We start from the raw sequence: 20,137 nt of genomic DNA, 5'->3' as shown, positions 1-20,137 counted from the left end.
GTTATAAGATGTAGTCACGTGAAAAATTCATATATTTTTCGCTTGCGACTTAATAATATGTCGGAGTGTTACATAAATGGTAGTTTGGAAGAGAAAGTTGCAGTGAGTTAAAGTGTAAGGGTGTATGTGCAAATAGGATGCTAATTTAGGGAGCAAAGTGCAACTAACCCATTTTTTTTTTTTTTCAAATTTCCCTTAAAAAAATTTAGTTGTACTTAATTAACAAAGACTTGTTGGAACCATTATAGGAGTATAGAAAGGACAAAAATTGCAGAAAAGCAATCCATAGGACGAGCAATCTAAAGGAACGTATGACTTGTCCCCTAGTTAGGGATGCAACACACATGATATGATTGGTCACTGCTCTTGTGTTTTCTCTTCTAGTTTTTGATCTTTTCCTTGTTATGTGTGTTAGGTGGTCTTGGGCCTATCTCAACCCCAAAAGTTAGCTTAAGAGGTGAGGCTTTCCCTCACACTTATAAAGTGACTACCAGCCCCTTCCACAACCGATGTGGGATAACCCCAACAATCTCCCCCTCACACATCGGGCCCTGGGTCGGAGAAGCGACAACCTGTTTCTCCCGTAGAATGTTGGGCCGAGACTTGTTGGTAAACCTGGGCTCTGATACCAGTGTTAGGTGGTCTTGGGCCTATCTCAACTCCAAAAGCTAACTCAAGAGGTGAGGCTTTCCCTCACACTTATAAAGTGACCACCAGCCCCTTCCACAACCGATGTGGGATAACCCCAACAATGTGTAAATATCTTGGTTAACCTGAGTATTTCACTCCAATGTATTCTCAGTTACAACTTAAAACTTTGAAAGAATGTCATTAAGGAATACCTCAATTGGTAGCAAAAGTTATTAATTCGAATTTCTCTTCCCCTTCTTCTTCTCTTTGTGCGGACATTGGGTGTCAAAAAAGAAAAAAAGAAACCTTTGAAAGAAGGCAAGAGCCATTTGCACTAAGAATTCAATAGGGCTAATTATTTTACCAAGCAGTGAATTTTCATAAAGAAATCCTTATTCTACATCGACCAAATGTACTCATTCATACCCTCCTAATGTTAAGTACAAAAAACATTATCTTTTCACCAAAAAGATGCTGCTAATTCATTTCTTATGAAGCCATATATAATCATTTCAAGGAATATATTTTCCCTTCATTACTGCCTCCTCACCCCAAACTAATTATAACTGAGCAACCAACTATATATATATATAATCTGTCAGCATGTCTCAGTTGTACTTATCGATCCATTCCAATATAACAGGAAAGTATTTTATATTTTCCATGGAAAGAAGACAAGAAAATGAGCAAAAAAAAGACAGAAAGAAAGCCATTAACGCAACTTCCATTAAAACATATATGGTTCATATTTTAGCACATGCCTTGTGGCCCTCGATTCCATGAATGCCATCAAAGCACACAGAAGAGAGAAGTAAAGGAAACCAGAAAATAAGACAATAGAAAGAACAAGAAAAAAAAAATAAAAACAATAAAAACAGGCAAATGATAAGAGAAATCTACCCTATCTTTTGTTAAGGACAAGAGAAATCTTCCTTGCGCACATGCCTTGTCCTTTACTGGGTAAAGCAACATGCCCGATTCAATTGGTCACTATTCCTGTACTTTTTCTCACAAATTCAGGATCCTTTCGTTGTCAGTTTAATAGTTATGTTTTTTGTACCTCCATGCGAAAATCCAACCTAGTTTATTAACATGCCAGTGGGAACCTAAAAGTGCTTGTCCTTTTCAGTTGAAAGATTAGTACTACTCCAATGTTGAATCTGTGAAAAGCAAGAACTTTGGCCAACTACTCCCAATAAGCGACAGATCAAATGGGGGCCCCAATTGAGCTTCTTAACACATCTATTGCCATTGATCAGTTCATAAATAGGGCCTTAATTTATTAAGCTTGTAATCTTATTTTCCAAGCTTAGGTGGAGGGCTTAGAAGAATGTAAATTTGGAAAACATCATCAAGAAGACAAGAGAAAGAGAATGATTTTTGTATAGACGCTAAAAAGAGTATATCATGGCTGGATCTACTGATACAATTATTGTTATCACTATGATCATTGCACATGCGTTCATTGTCCTGATCGCTCTTCTTTGTTTGCCGCTTAGATCCAAGTTATAAAGATTACAGCTAACATTATTGTGGATAGTGTATGGAGACTCCTTAAGCAATTTGGCACTCCACTAGATCCTGTCACATGAAGCATATAAAAAGCACGTGAATAGGCATAATATAAGTGGGAAGGAAAAAGAGCAAGTTCAAACAATTAGGTATATTAGAAGACAATATATCCAGATCACACTATGCAGGCATTGATAAAGATCAAGGAACATGCAGTTTCTCTATAATGGCAGCCATAACACTAAGTCTAGGAAATAGCACCTTTTACCCAAATCCCACTATCCAATAATAGAAATAAAGATAAAATAAAATTATAAAGTTATATTTTTTAGAGTCTCACTTAGCTAGCTTAAGAGACTACCACCAAGAAAAAAGTTCAATTTAATTACAACAACCAAATGCAATCTCAATTTAACAAGAAACCAAAAAGTAAAAAGTAAAAATAAAAAGAAGGAAAAAAAAACAACCTAGAAATAACCCTTTCCCTGACACTCATCCAAAACATCAAACAAAATCATATATTGTTAGAACTTGATAGGTGTTATGTTGGCAAATTCTAGGTGTTAACACTATAAGTGATAAAATGTCTTATTCATAGTTATTTCACGAGAAGATTCAAACGAAGTTCTATGTGTGAAATTGTAAGGGATGCATAGGACACTTTAGAGGTCACTCATGAAGGTACCAAGACTGTCAAAATTCAAAACTTGAAATGTTAATGTTAACATCTAAATTTGAAGAAATTGCGATGAAAGATGATGAGACCTTTTATGATGCATGACTTGAATTAATGACAATGGGCCCAATTAGTGTGAAGGTATTAATCAATCCGTGTGAAGGTATGGTCCTATCGGTGGAAGGTACCGATCGATCAATTTGACATAGCAAAAACCTATTGGTCGACCGATGAAGCTGATCGATTGGTTAGGTGATCATACACTGTGAATTTTAGATCATTCGGCATAAAGTCACTGGTTGATCAGTGGGGCGCGAAAACATGCTAGATACAAATTTAAGCCCTTGTAATTGATCAATCTTCTCCCCCATTTGTTAGTGACAGATAAGATAAGTCCAAAAATTGTGAAAACTGGAGGGGGCTTATTTAAGCCTTTTAGAGCATCTCCAGCAAGTGTTTTCATTTTACTACTCAAAATATAACTTTTTTTCATTTTAGCTACTAGTTTTTCACTATACACTCCAACAAGAACATCTATTTTAACTATCTACTCTAATTAAATATTATTTTTCAGTATTATTTTACTATTTTTTTTATCATTTCCTTATATTCCCCATAAAAATAGATAAAGAGAGAAGGAGAGAGAAAAGATTAAAAAAATAGAAAGAAAGAGAAAATATAATAAAATATTACTTACAAGTTGCTACAGTTACTTGTAAATATGAAGTTCAATGTAGCAATAGTAGAAAAACCTTCTATTTTACAGTATCTATTGGAGCAAGAAAAGTTAACAAAATAGCTAAATTTAACTAAAAAGTTAGTTTAGAAACACTGCTGAAGATGTTCTTAATGGGACCCAAGCAACCATTTGGTTGTCTAGAGCCTCAAGAACGTGTAGGATTGAGAGAAAGTGAAGGAAGAAGAGAGGGAGGAATAAAAGAGAACTCTTGTCGCAACTCTAGTAATTTGTCCCATGACAATGGATAAGATCAAGGAAGCGCAAGACAAAGGATCTAAAGTGCGCAAAACTCACGACCAAGGTTAGTAAAAGGGAGGCACCCAAATTTTGTGTGTTGCAAGACAGTTTGACATTTGAGGACGTCGTTGTGTACCGAATGTTGAGATGTTGAAAATGGACACCATGGGTGAAGCTCAGCAAACTCTCTACATGGTGCACAGGGTGTAAAATCTCATTTTTTAAACTAGGGTTAAGAAAACCTTAACGAGGACTTACATAATAGATAAGGAACAAAGAATGATATGGAAATTAGGAAATGGATCTCCACAACACTTAGTCGTAATTGTCTCGGGCCAATCTATTGGTGAGAATATATTAATCAATCGGTGGAAGGTATAGATCGATTAGTTTGACTAAGCGAAAACCTATTGATCGATGATGAAGCTAATCAATCGATTAGCTGATCGCACACTGTGAATTTTAGAAAAAGGTACTCGGTCTATCAGCATACAATTAACTGATCCATCGGTGAGGTGCGAAAACACACCAAATAAAACATTTAAGCCCTTGTAATCTATTGGTCATGTCACCAATATATCAATGATAGACAGTATGCAATTTAGATAAGTCCAAATATTGTGAAAACCGAAAAGCGGACTTATTTACGGCTTTTAATGGGACCCTAGCGACCATTTGGTCATTTAGAGCCTCCAAAATGTGTAGCAGAGAGATAAAGTGAAGAGAGAAGAGAGGGAGGAAGAAAACAGAGCTCTTTTCTTAGTTCTATAGGAGTTCAAATCTCTAAGAGATAATCTCTCAGCTCTAACTTGTGTTTTCATTCCAAAAAACACTGTTATATCAAATGACAAAATTGCCCCCCTAAAAATAACTAAATGGATCCCCCTCCATTTCATTTGAAATGGAGAGGATCCTTCTCTATTATTTCAAGGCTTTAACACCTTTAATACCTAGGGCACATTTGGAATGCAAAAAGTACTAGACTTATTTGGGGAATGACTACTGCAAAGAATACAAGAATCTTGAATTGAATAACCATTCCTATTCATTTTTAAAAAAAAAAAAAAAAAAAAAAACCCAAAAATGACAAGATTTCATAATTGGAACTGAATCAAATTTCAACCAAATTTCCTAAAATACCCTTACTAGAATCAGCTTTGGTTGCAACTCTAGTAATTTCTCCCATGATTGTGGATAGGATGAAGGAAGTGCAAGAGAAGGATCCAAAGTGCACAAAACTCACGGCCAAAGTTTGTAGCGCTCTAGATTTTAAAAGTCTTATTTTAGAGATATTAATTTGATGCTAGGATTATATTAATATTCATATTAGGCAATGATATTAATTCTTGAGGAATTTATGATATTGTATGAATGGTAATTGGCGATTGGTAGTTGTATAATAGCAAATGGAATGTAGAATAGTATTTGGAATGTAGAATAGTATAGGGTAGGTAGAATAGTAAATGGAAGGTAGAATAGTAAATGAAGGGTAGAATTGTAAATGAAAGGCGGAATAATATTTGGCTTTTTTCCTATAAATAGAGCTTCCCCCTTCACAAATTTCACCACTCCTCTCCCTTCTCTTCCACATATTCTTCCTTCTTCCGCTTTCTACTCTGTCTTTCTTCTTTCTGAGAGTGTTTACACAGAGTAGAGAGAGAAAGGGTGAGACAAAGCGCTGTAAGAAAGAAAGAACATGAGAGAGAGAGGGAGAGAGAGAGAGAGAGAGCTAGCAGAGAGATGGTGAATGGCAGAGTTAGAGGGAGAGGCTGTGAGATGAAGATAATTCAGAGAAAGATGGAGACAGAGAATCAGAGGTTGAGAGGGAGTTTTTGGAGACTGTGAGAGATATTGAAAGAAAGAGACTGTACGAAGCAGAATGGGTTTCAACAAGTAATTACCTTTGATGATCCATTCATGTAATCCACTGTAAGTATTCTTACTTACTGATAGTGATATTGATATTCAATAATATAGATCTGTATAGCTTTATTAAATGTCTAGCATTTTGATATAATTGCATCAACAATGATTTATATTATTATGAATCAATTGACTCATTACTTTACAGTTTTTGTAGTGCTTGCCGGAATGGAAAGTCAAGGTAATTATGCAGTTGTGATTAGAGCTTCATATTTGAGATGTACAAAGATTCTAAGTTGGTGAAGTTTGTCTAGAGTTTATACAATCAGATAGATTTGTATAAATGTCTTGTTTGGCATAATTGTGGGTATTTTGTATAAAGAAAAATATTTTTAAGAGTATTGTTTTGTATTGATAAATTTCAAATTTTCCACTATATAAGATTATTTCAGCATAACACTTGATTTATTTACAAGACAAAAGAAGAGAAATATCGAGATGTTACAAAGTTAGTAGAGGAGAGGCACCCAACTTCTGTGTGTCGAAAGACAAGAGTTTTGAGATTTGAGGACTGTCGTTGTATACCAGATGATGAGATGTTGAAAATAAACATCATGGGTGAAGCTCATCAATCTCTCTACATGGTGCATAGGGTGTAATACCTCATTCTAAACTAGGGTTAAGAAAACCTTAATAAGGACTTAAAGAATAAAAAAGAAATAAAGAAGGGGAAAGTCCACATAACCTCCTCAAACTACCACTCAATTGACAATGTCCCCCCCAAACTTTCAATTGTGACAATGCCCCCCCTAAACTACCAAAAGTTGTCAATGTTCCCCACAATGACGAAATTACCCTTAGTAAAATTACAAAAAAAAAACTAAAAACTAAAACTTCTAGAAAAAACCTAAAACTAACAAAAAAAAAAAAAAATCCAAACGTTGAATTTTTTTTTTTTTAAATCAATTTTATAAGAAAAAAATTTTAAAAATTTCGATTTTTTTTATAAAAATTGAAAATTTCCATTTTATTTTATTTTATTTTTGTTTTATAATTTTATTTAAATAAAAATTTACGTTTAAAAAAATAATAAAATTTTCGTTTAATAAAATGAAATTTTTTGTTTTTTAAAACTAAATAAAAAATAGTTTTTTTAAAAAAATAAAAATTTCTGTTTTTTTTAAAAAAAATATTAAAATTTTTTGTTTAAAATATTTTTTTTTCTAAAAAATATTATTTTTAAATTAAAATTTTTCGTTTTTTTTTTTAATTTATAGGGGTATTTTTGTCTTATTGAGAAATCTATAGGGGTATTTTTGTCTTATTGCTAGTCTTGGGGAGGACATTGACAATATTTTGGTAGTTTGGAGGGGACATTGTCACAATTGAAAGTTTGGGAGGGACATTGTCAATTGGGTGGTAGTTTGAGGGGGGTATGTGGACTTTACCCAATAAAGAATGATGTGGAAATTAGAAAAAATGGAATCGAACAACACTTAGCGGTAATTGTCTTAGGCCAATCTATCAGTGGTGGGAATGTACTAATCAATCGATGGGAAGGTATGGACCTATCGGTGGAAGGTATTGATCGATAAGTCTAACTCAGCAAAAACCTATTGATCGATTCGTGGTCTAGCTGATAGATAAGTTAGGTGATCATACATTGTGGATTTTAGAAAAAGGTACTTGATCGATCGGCATAAAGTAACTGATCGATCGGTGAGGTGCGAAAACACGTTAGATAAAAATTTTGTACAAAAATTTACTCCAATCTACTCTAATAAATACAAAGTGATCTGACATGTGAGAGACACGTACTTGTTTTTAACATTATTAACAACAATTAACTCTCCTACATATGTAATGCTCACCCAATGTCTAAAATTTTAAGAAACCTAGAATCCAAGAGTCCACCTACAGACCTTTCTTCTCCCTTTTCTCTTTCTCACATGTTATGAGAAGGGAAAAATATAAAAATGCTCTCCAAACTAACATCCGTTTGCGATAGAGCTCCACAATGTCTAAAAGGTACTAAAGTAGCCCATCAAACTACCAAAATGTATCAAAAAGGTCACTTATTTTTTTTATATTCGTATAATACCCCTATTCTTTTAACAAATAAAATAATAAAATATATAATTGTATAGAAAAAAAAATAAAAATAAAAAATAATGGGCAAATAAATACAAAAAAAAAATGAAATAAATAAATAATTAATCACTGTAGTTAGCCTAAATTACAAATTGCTTCATGTCGTATGAAAGTATAATCAAAAGTTCTTGAGATATTCAAAAAAAAAAAAAAACAATTTAATCACTAGAGTCTGTTAAAAAATTGTTTTTATTCCCCCATTGGTTTTTTTTGTATTTTTATAAAATTATTTGGTTTTTCTTTTATATTATTTTATTATTTTATTTGTTAAAAGAATAGGGGTATTATAGGAATATAAAAAAAATAAGTAACATTTTTTATACATTTTGGTATTTTAATGGGTTACTTTAGTACTTTTTTAACATTATGGAGTTCTATTAGAAACGATTGTTAATTTTGGGGCTTTTTTATATTTTTTCCAAAGAGAAATTGCTAGTGGTGAAAGATATTGGGTTTTTTACCTGACAGAGTCATTCTACCATCATCTAAACCCTTTTCCAACACCCACTAGTTGTATGTTTTTTGTGCTATGTTTTTCATCACTTTTATTTATAATATTGACTTTCTAAAGCCCACGTCCATAAGACATTTTGTATAATTTCTTCCCTTCTTTCTTCGGTTCTTCCATGGAATATTGTTTAGTTGTTTGCACCATAATTTCATGGCTTCCTCACATCAAAACCAACCAAAAATCATCACCAAATTGAACAAAAAACCCAATATCTTCCACCGTAACAATTTTTCATAACATGTGAGAAAGAGAGAAGGGAAAAGCAAATTTTTGAGGCCGACTTTCTCCTAATTTGGGCCCCTCAAAATTTTGAACCTTTTTTTCTTTCTTTTTTTATTTTTATTTTTTTTCTTAATTGAATAAGGGAAAAAAGGCTACAGGAAATTTTGAACCTTGGGTGAGCATTACAAACGTTAGTAGAAGAAAAGTTAACAACTACCGAGAAAATTAAAGAAACATATGCCTATTACATGTTTATAGGACACTTGGCATTTTGTAGAGCGGTTTAAAAGAAATTTTTTTCCAACCAGATTGAAAAAAAAAATTTATTCTCAAAAATTTAAGCCCTAATAATCGATCAGTCATATCACCGATATATCAGTGACAGAAAGTGGGGGATTTAGATGGTCCAAAAATTGTGGCAATTGGACGGGGGCTTATTTAAGGATCTTAATTTATGGGACCCTAGCGACCATTTGGGAACAAAGAGAGGGAGGAACTGAGGAAGGAAAGAGAGCTGGTTATTTGGGAGTTCAAGACCCGGAAAGGTAATCTCTCAACTCTAGCTTATGATTTCGTTCCTAAAATCATTGTTAGTTCCAAGGCTCCAATACCTTTAACTGACGTCATGCACGTGTGGAATAGGATCGTACTAGCCTTATTTGGGAATAGGAATCAGTATTATCGAGAACACAAGAATCCAGAATGCAATGACCATTCCATATTCATTTGTGTGATGAAACTCTAGATCGACCAAATTTTTTAATCGGAATGAATGCACTTACATTATGGGAGTAACAACCAAATTTCTTAATTAGAATGGAATCGCATAAAAAGGATCTAGACGGTGAGAACTGCAGACGTTTCCTCAAGTCTGTTTAAACCATAGTTTGACTCAGCCTCATAGGGCATCAATGGAAATTTAAGGCGGCTAATACTAATCAGGTATACGTGAAAATTCTCTATTATGAAGATTCGAACTCACGCCCTAATACATGTCCTGATCACTTGAAAAAATTTCTTGGGCCATTGAACTACCACCCTTAATAGTAGGAATATGTAACTATTACTTACGAATGAATACTTCTAAGATAAAAATGTAACTAAACAACTAAATAAGTATTCCAAATGAATAGCTATTCTATTTTTTAGCCTATTTTTGGGTACCAATAATACCCTTATAGGCATGAACGGCGTGGACCAAAACAAAATGGAGCTCAATTAACAAGCCCTGCCCAAGAGCATGTTCCTTAGGGCAGAAACTTCAGTCCAAAAGGTAAGAAATCAAGTCAAGTCTCGAGAGAACAGTTTGAGGCCAAGGGTCCATAAAAGACCCTTAGGTGGACTTTAGCCTAATTAAGTTTTACATTATTAATTACTATATGCATGGAAGAGACATTGTATTAAAAACTAGAAAATATTTAGGATATGGCAATATAGTAATTAAGCAACTTTGCATAAATTTACCCCCATGGTCTATGTCATTTCTTGACGAGCTAGAAGAAGTAGGTGGGGAGCCCAACGAAAGATCATTGCAATCTGCTCCAAAGTAGCCTGGCAAAAAATATTTGCAAGGAGTAATTTAATTTAAGAAAATTTCAGAAAATTTGGTAAACTTTCACGCGTTTTGAAGCTACCATTTTAAAGTACAAGAACTCTCAATTTAGGATATCCCAAAGCTTTCAATTTTTTCCAATGACATTCACTCATTAGGATTTTTCACTAAATATTTTCAAAATTCTCAAAATATTCATGTTTTTTTTTTATAATAAAAATTTCAAAGATTCAGGTTAAAATTTAAAAGTTCTTTATCGTAAATTAAGAGTTTTTAAACTTTAGGGATATAGTTTCAAAACGAGTAGAAGTTTATAAGGTTTTCTGAAGTTTCCCCTTAATATTTTCTTTAATTTGTTATGTCCGAGGAAATAATAATAATATTCTCAAACTCTTTTTTGAAATGGAGATAAAGAACATTTTTTTTTTTTAAACCTTTTTTAATTATTTGGAGATATTCAAATTCATTCAAGTAAATTCTGGTAATCAGCTTACATGGCTTGAAACAAGCTAAGCCCGTTAAATTCATCAAATTTGACGATCCTTCATTGCAATTGCATGTGTATCCAGCTCCATTGGCCATGCACGTTCCGTCACCGCACCAAACTAGGGCACAAGCTGTAACCCATATATAAATAAATAAATCAAATTTTGAATAAGAAAAAATACAGTTTCTCAGTTTATTTGCATAATTTTTTTTCACATTCATTTTTGCTTGTGCCCTTTTTTAAAAATAAAAAATAAAAGAGAAATGCTTGGCTTCATTAAAAAGTCCATCTTTTGGCCATTTTAATCCTAAGTAGCATGGTCAATTTTAAAATTAATAGATTTTAAACAATAAATTAATAGATTTCTAGAAAATAGGTCATGCCACCTAGGTTTAAAATGACCAAAAGATGAACCTTTTAATGAAACCAAGCATTTCTCGTTAAAATATGCTATGATTCATGAGTGTACGGTTAGTCAGGTTCGGAAGAGATGGGAGAACAGGAGGAACTAGCGGTGGCGGAGGCGCTGGAGATGCATTACCACATTGGAAATCAAGTGTGCCTGCAATGTCATTGGTAGCCCAATTAGTTATTTGTTTTGTCTTTAATTGTATGTGAAAAAAAAAATTAAAAATAAATAGAAGTTCATATTTTGAACATTTTAATTGCCCAATTGGGATAAATATTAAAAAATAATTATATGTATAGCAGATTGAAATCTTATTATTTGTTTCAAAGCATTTAACTAACTCTCCTTGAAAAATGGAATTAATAAAATCTTCTACGTCTAGATATTGTTTCCCCCTTTTTAGCTTGAAGCTTTTGTGTGAGAAAATAGCAAAAACAAAAATAAAAATCCTTTCGAACCCAAATTTGATTCGTTGAGTTCCTAATGCACTCCATAAGTTATGCAGGGGCCCATTTCGTACTCCATATCAACAGCAAAATGGGTGAGTCATAATTAAAAATAGGGTAAAGTCCACTTAACTCCCTCAGACTACTATCCTAATAACAATTTACACCCAAACTATCAATTGCAACAATTTACTTCGCAAACTACCAAAGCAATGATAATATACCCCCAATTTAAAAAAAAAAAAAAAAAATTACAAAATTACTCTTACTAAAATAAAAACAAAAATACTAAAATTTAATTTTTTTTTTAATTTTTAAAGGTATTTTTGTCTTATTGAAAATTCTATAAGGGTGATTTGGTCATTTTGCTAGCATTTGGAGGTACATTGTCGTTGCTTTGATAGTTTTGAGGGTAAATTGTCGTAATTGATAGTTTAGGGGGAAGATTGTCATTTGGCTGATAGTTTGAGAGGATTAAGTAGATTTTACCCTTAAAAATAAATAAATAAATAAATAATTGAAATCTTTTCGGTTCATGGGAGATCTGCGGAAGAAGTTTTGGTTGAGAGAGCTACCTTTTTCACTGTTTCTAATGGCCTATTATTTCACAATCTTGTTGGAATTGCATATTTTGTGACACAAAGCAAGGAATAGCCAAGAAATTTAAAATTCCAAAGTGACCAAAATCCCATTAAGACATACACAGAATCCCCCAAAAGAACTAAAAGCCTGAAATCATTAGCATCAATCAAAACATTTAAGAAGTGAAATTAAACAAAAAAATAAATTGAAAATATAGATTTTTTTTTTTTTTTTCTCTGTTTGACAAGGAAAAGTGAAGGGTCTATCGAGTTACACTTTATAGAGGGTCTTTCATATCTTTGTATGCACACAACCCACTTAGAGGAATGAGTAACGTTAGAATTTCTTTCTGTATTTTTCTTTTGTGACTCTAAAAATGATGTATTTTTTAAAATCACTATTGAGCTTATGATTAATGACTATTGAATTTTGATCAAATGGTAATTTTAAAAGCCAATACATTTTTTGAATGATACGATTCATTACTCCACTTACACTACAAAAAAATGCAATATTAGTGACGTGGCAACTGTTCACTAATTTTTGCTACGTCAGTATTTGGTGACATGAAAATTTCGGACACGTTACTAAAATCTTTAGTAACGTGTCAATTTTAACATGTCATCATTTGGTGACGTGTTAAACCTGCCACGTTACCAAATGATTGACACGTCATCTTTTAGTAACATGTCACTTTGGCACATTACTAAATGGTAACATGTCAAATTGACATGTTACACTTTTGGTAACGTGTCACCGTTTAGTAACGTGTCACATTGACACGTTACCATTTGGTAATGTGTTATAATGACACATTACTAAAGCATGACGTGTCACATTGACACGTCACCAAATGTTGACATGTCAATTTAATACGTTACTAAATTTAATTAATTAAATATTTAATTTGTAGACACAAAACTAATTAACTGAATTATTGAACAATCGATACATATATATACCTGTATAAAACTCGGCTCGCTCGTTTAACGTTCGCGCGAATACTAGCGCAAGTTGTACATTTTTTATTATGTATATATAATAAAAATATACATGTACGACTTGCACTAATATTCGCGCGAACGTTAAATGAGCGAGCCGAAAATTAGTAACACTAGCATATGTATGGACACGAAACTAGGTAATTTTTTTTTTTTTAATAACAAAATTAAGAAAATTGGAAATAAAGCTGGCATATGTATTGCATGCATGCAATAGAAACAAGTTTTCTTAGCAAGAAATTCCAAACTACTATATCGGCTTGCTTGTGCCCAACTATCTGATATAAGTGATCCGCTCATGCATGGACACGAAACTAGTTAACTCAATTATTAAACGATTGATATAGATATACCCGTATAAAATTGGGCTCCCTCGATCATTTAATGTTCGCAAATATTAGCGCGACTCGTATATATTTATTGTATATACACATAATAACAAGTACTAGTAATATATATACGTACTTATAATTAAGTACTATACAATAATTTGGTGGTCTATATTATTGATTAAGTATTTGGATTTACTAATTACTAACAGTAAGTACCACGTGCTTACTGTTACTTAATTAGTAAATCCAAATTCCAAATACTTAATAAATAATTTTATATATATATATATATGGATCCATTCCATATATCTATAGACTAAATTTAATATAAATGGGTGCATGCAGTACTTATTAATGATATTTGGCACTAGAAATTTAATATACATAATCATATCGATTCATATGTATATGATTTCTCGAAAATCAGGATACTTATTGATATTGGCACTAGAAATTTAATATATATAATCATATCGATTCATATAATGAATATGATATATACCATATATGCATGATACTGTGGCTTGAATAATCTCTAATGAAATGATTACCATTAATATTGTTAAACCATAAATATAATTATATTATTGTATTGATAGTTACAATATTCAAATTAATATAATTATGTACTATCGATCAACTTAGTCCCATTGTTATTAAAAAATGAAAATGTGGTTCTTAGTATTAAAATTATATTCTAGACTATTAATACATATATTATAGTCTATAAGGGCTTGGTGCATGTTCGATCTCCTAATCTTAAGTATATATTGTTTTTAAAAACTAAGTTAGCAAATTAAGAGCTAGCCTTTTTTTTTTTTACTTGGTAATAAAAAAGAAAATTAGTATATCGAGGATATTGATTACGAGCTCAACCCTAGATCTTCATTACCTTCATATAAAATTATGAAAAATTAAAAAGCTATAGCTAGGGCTGGCTAAAGCATCAATATATATACTTGGCCCCTAAGGTTTACAAAACCTATGAGGCATATTAATTGCATGCATGCTGCCCATGCATAAGCTGTAGAACAAGATTTCTTATAACCCTAAGGTTTACAAAGCCTCTGGTACATGTCTACATACATATACTAGGTTGGGGTGGGAAATATTTTACAAATTAATTTATTTTTGTTACTTTGTTTTCATTTTTGGAAATTAAATTAAATCGTGATGTGTCATGTTTGCCACGTCACGCTTTAGTAACGTGGCACATATAGCACGTCAAGGTTTAGTGACGTGGCACATATGCCACACCACCCCATTGGTGATGTGCCATGTGGTCACACGTCACATGTCACCAACGGGGTATTGGGACCCACGCCTACAGCTGGCCCACACTCACAGCACTCCTTCTTCTTCCTTCTCTTTCTTTTTTCTTCTCCCTCCTTTTTTTTCTTCTCCTCCGGTGCGCACCTTTTTTTCTTCTTTCTTTTTCGTCTCCGGCTGGCCGGTGATCACTCACTCTCTCCCTCGATCCCACTGATCTCTCCTGGCATGATCACAACTCTCCGACAGCACTATCTCCCTCCGACGGTCTCTCTCAATCTCCGGCACTCTCTCCCTCTCCGACAACGTACATGTATATATATTTACACTTTATATATATATGCTTATAATTTTTTTTATTTTTTTTGTTAATTATTGTATATTAGTTTGAAATTTAATTATTCGTTTTACTTTTTGTATGCTAGGAATTTTGTACATATTGTTTATAGTGTAAATGTTTAAAAAATGCATTTAAATAATTTGTAGACCAATAATTTTGTTTAACCTAGATTTATTTTGTTTAGGGTCATCATAAAAAAAATGCATTTAAATAATTTGTAGACCATTAATTTTGTTTAGGTTATTACAATTATATTAGTGTAAATGTTATTAAATGTTACAACTAACCTAGATTGTTTTATTCCTTAATTGTTTAGGGTCCTCATAACAAATGCATTTAAATTTGTAGACCGATAATTTTGTTTAGGTTATTACAATTATATTAGTGTATATGTTATAATAAAATTTAAAAAAAAAAAAAAAAGAAGAAGAAAAAAAGATGTCAAGAAAAAAAAATATTTAAATTATTTAGATTTTATGTAACAAATGCGATAACTCAATTTGGACTTCAATTTTAATTTGTTTAGGTTTTGCAGATTTAGATTACGTACATGTAAATAAATAATAAAAAAAAATGCAATAATTTAAATTTGTAGTGGTTTTAATTTTGTTAGGTTTTGCAAATGTGGATTATGTAACTAACCTAGATTTAATTATTCCTTGTTAGGGTCCCCATAACAATGCATTTATCTATGTGTTTAGGGTAATATAATGTAGGGTTCCTAATTTCTCAATTTGTAACTTATGCAGACACAATTCTACATCTTGCCTGACTCGAATATTGAGGCAATCAAGGACACGTTCAAAGACATGGACAAGAAGCTGAAGCTTTGGAGACATAAGTTAAAAAAGAAACTCGAAATTCAGCGCGGTGATACTCCTGCAATAGTGAGTGTGAGGATGGGGAAGACCCTTGGAAAGTACGACCCCATAGACATGGAAATATTGTTAGAGAAATGATGTGATTACTCGAATCAAGTAGGCCACGAGTTTAATTTTATTTGTGTATTTTATTAATTGTAATTGTTTGATGACTCGCAGATTAATAATGTAAGTTGTGTATGTAGGACTGTGCTCAACATATGAGAGACATACAAGCATTGAATAAAACACCACACTGCACTAGCTCGACGAGCTTCGCAAGGGTGTCACATGAGGAAGTATGTTTGTCATTTACCAAATATATATATATATATATATATATATATATATATATATATATATGTGTGTGTGTGTGTGTGTGTGTGTGTGTGTGTGTGTGTGTCATCAAGAGTTTAATATATATACCAACATATGTTTATGTTGTGGGTTTTTGCAGGTAATTACTTCGGGCAAGGCTCCTACGCGAGTGAAAAGTTATATCAAGACCCATAAAAAGAAAGATGATAGCTTCCCAACTCCGGAGGTCGATGAGAGAATTGTATGCTGCTTACACCTTTATCTTAAATTTTTATTTGTGTATTAACTTATTTCGAATTAAAACTTAGCTAACGATAATCATGTCTAATGTAACATACAGGTAATGATGGAGGAACTATTGGAAACTGAATCTGCAGAATTGATAGATGGGCCCTAGGGGACGGTTTGGTGGGCACCGAACGACGCGTACGCCCAGGCGTGCACAACAATAAGCCTAAACATGTGGATCGTGTTCGAGGGGTTGGTAAAAATATTCTACTTGTGCGCGGCAACATCCACTCCTATTATACATTGTCCCAAGCACGGTCACAAAACCCTAGAAGCTCGATTGTCTCGCAAATGATTGAAAGAGAACTCGAACTTGAAAGGGAGCAACACATGGCACAGTTGGCTGCACAATTGGCCCAGCAGAGGGAGCAGATTACTGCGGAGGTTACCGCACAGATGGTTGCGCAGATTGCTAAGCAGATGGCAGTGTATGAGGCCCGGGTTTGTGTGCTTGAGGGCTCAAGACATGTCACCTTCGAATCGGAGGTGACTAATGTTAGGGCTCCGCACGACACAGAGTCTCTAGCCCATGTGATTGTGAGATCCTTAGTAGATAGTCGATCAGGTAACACTATATTATTTTTTGTTTCTCTTTTAGTAATACGATCACCTTCTAAAATGACTATCATTTTAACGGTTAGTAATTTTGTTTGATAATCACACTTTGTGCGTATCTTTCTGTCACACATGCATGTGCATAACACATTTGCAACGCAATATATATAGAGGACGTAAGAGTAGAAGCTGAGGACGGCGATCACAATGAAAGCCAACAACGGACCTCAGCTAGACAAAAGTCTCGTTTATCAAGACATTGTACCCCTGGTTCAGCATCCCCGTACATATATATATGACTTAATAAAAATTGGTTGTCGAATAATCAAATAGCGTATATACTTAATTCAAAATACTTGAAAAATAGGAAAACCAATTAACATGTTTTGTGGTTGTGGAAATGCTGGATATATCAATCATATATATGCTTCATAATTTTGTTTCACTCCCTATTTTGTGTAGATAATTGCTTGGTAGTGGGAATGAGTGAATTATTATATGTTGTGCCATTTCAAATTATGTGTATGGTTTTCTTCATAGCCATGTAGCGACATGAATTATATATATCCCAACAAATATATGTTATACTCAGCTTCACCTTATTTTCACCTTTCGTATGGATTATCATTGAAACTTTATTGTTCTTGGTTGGTTTGGTGGTGGCTGCTGGTTGGAGCTTTGCATATTTAATGTTGCAATATTTGTTGAAGCTGATTGGGTTGGCTGCCTCATTTTGTTTTAATTCAATCCATTGAGTATAACACACACACACACATACACATATATATAAAGTCATGTGTGTGTTGATAGTGTAGATATATATCTTGAAATTGTTTATGTGACGTTTATAGATTTGTTAAACCTGAATATTGTTGAGTATGATGACCTTCGTATACTTTGACGTTGCGCATCGCTTAGGACTTGATGTTTGCTAATTAGTTGATTGTTTGCTATCATGTTTGCTAATTGATTGTTTGTTTTATCATTTGCAGTTAGTGCGAAGAACTCAGGCGGTTATGATGGTGTTTACTCGGATTTGGTTTGGGTGTTTGTTTGAGTCATATATTCGCGAATAACTTAAGTTGTATATTTCTTATGTTTTGTTGATATATATAGTGGTGTATAGAGACAATTTTATTTAATTGATAGATTATTTGTGATAGTTGACAGTTTTTGTCTAAATTATTTATGACAGGTGATAGATAAGTGATAGTTATCTTGATGGATAGTTAGTGTAGTCTACATGTGTAACTCGTATATCAGGTGTGGCGGCGCCTAAACTCGGGTATAATGACCCGAGAAATTTTTTTCCTGCTAGAATTGGTGATGTGTTAACTCTGACACGTCACTACATGGTGACGTGTTAGAGAGTTGACACATCACTAAAGGGGTAACGTGTCTAGTTTAACACGTTACCTATTTGGTAACATGTCATATTAGACACGTTACCACTTTGGTGACATGTCAAATATGACACATCAATAAACGTTAATGATGTGTCAAGTCTGACATGTCATTAAAGTTTAATAATGTGCCATATGACACGTCACCCTTTGGTGACGTGTTAAATATGACACGTTACTAATGTTTTGGTAATGTGTCAATTTCTGACACGTCATCAAATGGTGACGTGTCAAAATCAATACGTTACTAAATTCCCATTTGTAATATCCAATTTCTTAACCAGCCACACACGTCACTAACGGTCCATTACCAAAAATATGTTTTTTTGTAGTGTTAGAGAGACATGCATCCAATCGTGTGCATATTCATATATATTGTAAACTGAAAACCTAGGATCAAAACTCGTAAAAGATTAATTCTAAATACTCAATGCCTATCGGCCATCAATTAAGTAAAATGAGAACTGGATATATAAGAAATGAGCATATAGCATTACTCTTTGTAAAAAAAAAAAATCAAAATACCACATGTAAGTCATATTTAGAGGTGGAGAAAGAGAGAGAGAAACTCACAGTTAGGAACAACACAAGAGGGGAAGGTCAAAGGACCAATCTGAATTTTCTTCCAACCAGGATTACACTCACAATCAAAACCAATGATTGAAGCAGTGGAGGGTATGCATGTTCCTTGGCCACAATTTATTATTGGACACACAGCATCTGCACACACAAACCATTATCACCCACAAACAAAACCATCCAAATGAAAGAAAAGTGAAACAATATTTTGGTTTTCTGTTATGTTAAGAATACTAGCTAGAATATATAGGTTGTCACCTTGTATTGGGTCTGACATCAACTGTGTGGAACTGGCTGTCAGATTGCTGTGGAAGATCAAGAGAGTAAGGAGAAGGAGATTGAAACAGATTAGATTGACATTTTTGAAACTGAAGGCTTCCATCATCAAGGCTAGGGTGGGGCAAGGAAGGGCTACATGGTTGGTGGTGCAAGTTTAAATGGCATTTATAGAAGAGTTAACAAAATTATGATAACCTCACCTGGAAGTCACCTGTTTTCTTTTTCTTTTTTTTCTTTTTTAAGTTACTTGAAGTACTTCAGGATCATTTTTTCCTTTATAACTCAATTTTATTAAACTGATTTTAACATGTATTTTTAATTATTTAATGCATTATTAATAGAGCATTTCCTCCAACCTAATTTATAACATTAACATTTGTTATGTATTTTTAAAAATATATATAAGAACTTAAGAATAGATTTTAGTTTAATAAATTATTTTTAACCCAATTTAAAGAAAAAGAAAAATTATCCATATTTGTAGCCATTAATCTTACAGCCTACTATAGCATAAATTCAATTAAAGCAATTTTCATATAAAAAAATATAAAAAATTAAAGCAATCTTGATTCGAATATCTACCGAACTTTCTTTATGGCCAAACTCTTTAAAACATTTGAAGCGGTATTGTTTGGACGAAAAAGAGAAAAGAAAAAAAAGCAAGGGAAGACTTTCCAAATTCCAAGTGGTCCAACATAGGGGCAGAGGTACCAAGAAAAGTATACCCTTGTGGGTGATGGGATATCCGCTCTTGTGTTTCAAGTGTAGTTAATATTTTTTTCTCGAGGAAAAAAAAAAAGGAGTTTGAATGGGGCGGGGGAAACGATGGAGGGAAAAGGAGGAGACAGTGAGATAAATTGGTCGTGTCGATTTACAATTGGTGGTTGAGAGTTGAA

At 33.0% G+C, this 20,137-nt stretch overlaps 1 protein-coding gene across 1 annotated transcript; it reads right to left on the bottom strand.

Moving 5' to 3' along the window:
• Positions 1-1,978: 1,978 nt before the first annotated feature.
• Positions 1,979-19,347, bottom strand: LOC132188755 (uncharacterized). Its single transcript, XM_059603290.2, has 6 exons — positions 19,221-19,347; positions 18,957-19,103; positions 11,050-11,142; positions 10,588-10,710; positions 10,006-10,092; positions 1,979-2,211 (listed from the first exon to the last, which is right to left on the bottom strand). Exons 1-6 carry the CDS (start codon positions 19,345-19,347, stop codon positions 2,126-2,128), a joined length of 663 nt encoding a protein of 220 aa, XP_059459273.2. The 3' UTR covers positions 1,979-2,125.
• Between the last annotated feature and the right edge of the window lie 790 nt (positions 19,348-20,137).

This window comes from Corylus avellana, chromosome 6, assembly GCF_965113065.1.
Source record: "Corylus avellana chromosome 6, dhCorAvel1.hap1.2, whole genome shotgun sequence".
NCBI lineage: Eukaryota > Viridiplantae > Streptophyta > Magnoliopsida > Fagales > Betulaceae > Corylus > Corylus avellana.
Note: the sequence above shows the minus strand (reverse complement) of the source record. Positions and strands in the feature narration are given on the sequence as shown.